The following is a 4,787-nucleotide window of genomic DNA, read 5'->3' as shown; positions in this document are numbered from 1 at the left end:
TTGACACTCAAATTCAGAGAGAAGGCAAGCTTCGTTTTCTGTGTGCACCTTGGGGAGCTTCTAAAACCACTTTTTTTAGGGACGGGAGTAAGTTTGAAGATGCACAATTTTATTCAAAACTAAAGACTGCGAAAGCAGGAAATTACACGTGAGTATCCATTTGAATACTCTCTTGCATTATCTTCTATAAATTGATTCATTCAAAATGTTAACTATTGATATATTTCGACGTGCACTTATTTTCAGGTCTGATATCTCAATTTATTATGGGGTCATTGTTGAAATGGGAATCTTAAAAAAAAAAGAAAAAAAAAGAAGAAAAAAGACGTAATTTTAAAAATATTATCCATTCAAGACTGTCATACTAGGCCCATAAATGAGTTTGGATGTCAGACCTGCATATGTCAACCTCTTCTGTTTTATATTTAAATTGATTGCATTAATTTATATTACAATGTCATATGATTAGAAACACCAATATGTAACAATTCTATGTTAATTCACTCAATGATCAATTTCATGTATGTGGACCAACATTAGGTTGGCTGGAGATTTTGCAGGGTGTTCTTGAAGTCTTCCCTGAAAGCATATATTATAAGAAAAAAACCCAAACATTTCAGCCAATACACTTTAAACGTGGACATATGAATTATGATATTTTGCTTACCACTTATCATCTACTCAATGCGCTTCAATATGGTTGCAGTGGCAACCTACAAGAAAATGCAACCTATTGGAGATATCTTTTTTTCCTATAATATGAATATGTTTTGTAGTTTTTATGACGCGATGGATTCAATAACATATTTACATGGTCTTGGAGCTAAACAAACAATGTATTTGATATGGAGTCTTAGGAAAAAGTCATACAGTGGCGAAATGTATGTATCGTCTGCTATTAAAACGCTTTTGCCAATCTCGAAGTTTATCCTCTCTGAGCTTTAGTCTCAGGCTGTATTTTATAATTCATTTCAGCATCATGATATTGCTGGAAAGAATACTCGCTATTCATCATTTATCACAGGGAGAGGGGGCTTTAATTAATTCCTTCATTGCCAACTTAATCCAATATGTAGGTTTCAATCTAGAGCACATTTGGAGACTGGTCTTAGTTACTCCAACAGGCCTTAGCGACCCCATTTTACGCAAATACAAACACACCTTTGTTACTCTCCCCATACTTTCAGATGCAAGGGTATTTATGCTGGAGTTCTTTCTGAGGAGAGTGATGAAATTCCTATTGAAGTTGTCGATAAATGTAAGTATTAAGATGCTAAAGTTACTACTACTACTACTACTACTACTACTACTACTACTACTACTACTACTACTACTACTACTACTACTACTACTACCACTACTACTACTACTACTACTACTACTACTACTACTACTACTACTACTACTACCACTACTAATACTACTACTACTACTATAACTATTACTACTAGGACTACTACTACTACTACTACTACTACTACTACTACTACTACTACTACTACTACTACTACTACTGCTACTACTACTACTACTACTACTACTACTACTACTACTACTACTACTGCTACTACTACTACTACTACTACTACTACTACTACTACTACTACTACTACTACTACTAAAACTACTCATTAGACGACATTATATTCATCCACGCAATTCCGATACTTGTGCAGCACCCAATATCAATGTACGATCACCCAATGACGGTAGACATGCTTATGACACCCAACAACAAGAAAAACGCACAGAATACGAACTATCGTTGAATATCGAAAATAATGAACATAGGGTTCAACACCGTCACAGATAAATACGAAATAAACCTCGCTGGTTGAATTACTTTTTGAATATGGACCATTCATTAAACAATATAAAACAAAGTGAACAATCACAGACACCATCATTATGAATCATGAATAGACTCTCATTGTTTTTCTGTGACAATTAATTTAGCTAGAGAATCTCTTGTGTTAATATTTTTTTTTCTTTTGAAAAGCACAAATGAATTGATGGCTCAATTTATCTCATTTCACTGTACTTCATAATCATCTCATTTTAAAGGAGAACTGATGTTGATTGGTTCTATAAGAATATTATGTAACACCTCTTTTACTGAGATCATTACGTTAGATTATATAACTACTTCCGCTTCTGAATATCTCTCGTCTCTCTCATTCTTCTCAAGCCATCAATACTCATCACGATCACCCCTCATTACTTTTTCATGTATAAATTATATATAAAGCTTTGTATTTTCATTCGGCACGTCAATGTTATTTATTCTTTTGGTTATGTTCCCAATCATCAGTTACCAGCAAGATTTTTGGCGAATTTATTGTTGTAAAACTCGGAACCGAAAAGGATGTCTTTGTTTGAGTTTTGTTTTGCTGCCGTCTGAATTCCATTACTTCGTCAGCAAGAAAAAATATCATTGAACCGCTTTCTCCTAATACAACGAAGGAATACATGAACAAAAACTAAACGATTCTGCAACATGCCCGAAAGATTTATAGATCGCGGAAGCGACCAAGGGAGACCTTCCGCACGTTCCTTAAGGTAGATTCATTTTATCTTGTTATTTTAACATTCGCAGTTTATAGACCACAGATTACACAGGACCAGATATGACAACATGGGGAATACGTCACCAAAACTGGCTAGTGAGAGGTCGAGTACCGCCGTTTTATTTTTTATGCAACCAAGGACGCTATGCAATTTAATCTCTATTTTAGTGACTTTGATTGAGCTCGATTAACCTTGATTTGTTGACGCAAAATAGAGATAACTACACTTTTACTTCTACATTTTAGGCTTGGCTCTATTGATCGGGTTTATATTAATAACAATGGTAGCAATAGAAATCAAACATACATCGACAAATAGACAAAAGAGGGAGGGACTTGTTTACTCTGATCTATCTATCTATCTATCTATCTATCTATCTATCTATCTATCTATCTATCTATCTATCTATCTATCTATCTATCTATCTATCTATCTATCTATCTATCTATCTATCTATCTATCTGTTTATCGATACCCTTGGTGACTTGTACAGCTCTTTCCTTGATCGATTCCGGGAATTTGTGCATTCGCACTGGTTTTTCTGTTCTTAGGTCCAGTGTTTGGGCTTTTTGTTGTTGCTACAATTTATGGCACAACAATACATTTTATGTCTTAATTCGAGAACAAAATCTGAGTAACGTAACGTAATGAGAAAAGGATCATCGGCAAAATGTCTCGACTTATCAGTTCTGAACAATGCAAATAATGTATGATTCGGGCACAGGCTCTCCGTTAATAAAGGAAACAATAAACAATGAAAAGTAAAAATAAATCTGAATGGATAGTACCGTTTCTATCCGACACCATCCATCTTCTTTTCCAGTATTCGAATCCCCCCCCCCCCCCCCCCCCCCTCTGAGAAATACCCTCTCTCTACACACTCTTCAATCAACCAATTGAAATAGACCATTTTTTCTATGCCATCCCAATTAGCTGATAAATTGACAAATCGTATTTTCCAGTAATAGGGAGTCGGCGTAATAACAGTAGGTAAAATAAACTCCTCCTACTTTGATTTTTGATGAATTCTGTGGAGACGATCAACATTTCTTTTTGATGTTACATGACTATCAACCGACATTCCACATATTAATGAGAAGACACAAAGAGTGAAACTCACCTCTTTGACCTTGCTGATCAGTCTCTCTGACTGATGATGACACATACCTAGTATTCGTAGATACTATGTGTGAAATGGGAAGAACGTGCGAAATGGCGGCTTTCATCCCTTTGATCTAACAATGTAGACAAGTCTATGTCATGTATGGTGAGAGGGCAAGAGAAGAATATCCCCCCCCCCCCGCCCCCTTCTCTCTCTCTCACTCTCTCTCTCACTCTCTCTCATCGTGGTAGTCGTCGTCTTAGTAGTGGTAGTGGAAGAAGTAGTGGTTGTAGAACTTGTAGTAGTAGTAGTAATAGTAGTAGTAGTAGTAGTAGTAGTAGTAGTAGTAGTAGTAGTAGTAGTAGTAGTAGTAGTAGTAGTAGTAGTAGTAGTAGTAGTAGTAATTGCATGGATTGATGACCAAGTTGATCGACCATGAAGTTCACACACTTTCATCACACCCTCACAGCATTTTGTTTATTTATTTTTATGTAATTTTTGCTAATAACGCGTCTGTTGTGTCCCGGAAATGCCAATGTTTACTGTTTTCTCATATAATCTTACGCGGTCAGTTTTCTGGAAACCCCGTACATCGTGGGTGTGTCTTTTTTACGAAACCCGCCGAAACCCGCCGAAACCCTGCGAAACCCGCCGAAACCCGCCGAAACCCGCCGAAACCCGACGAAACCCGACGAATCCCGACAAAGTTATGGGAAGTAGGTGGCTGTGGGGAGTGAACCTAGAACTCAGGGAAGTGTACACCATTGGGGAGTGAACCTGGGACTGGGTTTCGGCGGGTTTCGTAAAAAAGAACCAGTGCTTTTTTACGAAACCCGCCGAAACCCGCCGAAACCCGGCGAAACCCGACAATATCCAGCAAAGTTATGGGAAGTAGACAACTGTGGGGAGTGAACCCGATACTCAGGGAAGTGTACACCAGTCGGGAGTGAACCTGAGACTAAGGTTATCGGCCGGTTTCGGCGGGTTTCGTAAAAAAGAATTAGTGCTTTATTACGAAACCCGCCGAAACCCGTCGAAACCCGACAATATCCGGCAAAGTTATGGGAGTTTGGCAACAGTGGGGGGGGTGATCCTGGAAGTCAGGGAATTGCACACC

The 4,787-nt window shown here is 37.7% G+C and overlaps 1 protein-coding gene across 1 annotated transcript in view; it reads left to right on the top strand.

Annotated features, from left to right (window-relative positions):
* LOC144963884 (uncharacterized) overlaps nucleotides 1–2,631 on the top strand; it is a 2,881-nt gene extending 250 nt beyond the window's left edge. The window contains exons 1-3 of the mRNA XM_078897830.1: nucleotides 1–148; nucleotides 1,188–1,258; nucleotides 2,597–2,631. The exon at nucleotides 1–148 is cut by the window's left edge and continues 250 nt beyond it. Of these exons, the coding sequence (XP_078753956.1) occupies nucleotides 1–148; nucleotides 1,188–1,258; nucleotides 2,597–2,631 (254 nt within the window). The remainder of the gene's footprint in view (nucleotides 149–1,187; nucleotides 1,259–2,596) is intronic.
* The last annotated feature ends 2,156 nt before the right edge of the window (nucleotides 2,632–4,787 follow it).

The sequence above is a fragment of the Berghia stephanieae genome, chromosome 2, assembly GCF_034508935.2.
Source record: "Berghia stephanieae isolate SIO BIC M18660-M18661 chromosome 2, UCSD_Bste_1.3, whole genome shotgun sequence".
NCBI classification, from domain to species: domain Eukaryota; kingdom Metazoa; phylum Mollusca; class Gastropoda; order Nudibranchia; family Aeolidiidae; genus Berghia; species Berghia stephanieae.
The sequence above is the reverse complement of the archived record's forward strand: the minus strand, read 5'-3'. Positions and strand labels throughout refer to the sequence as shown.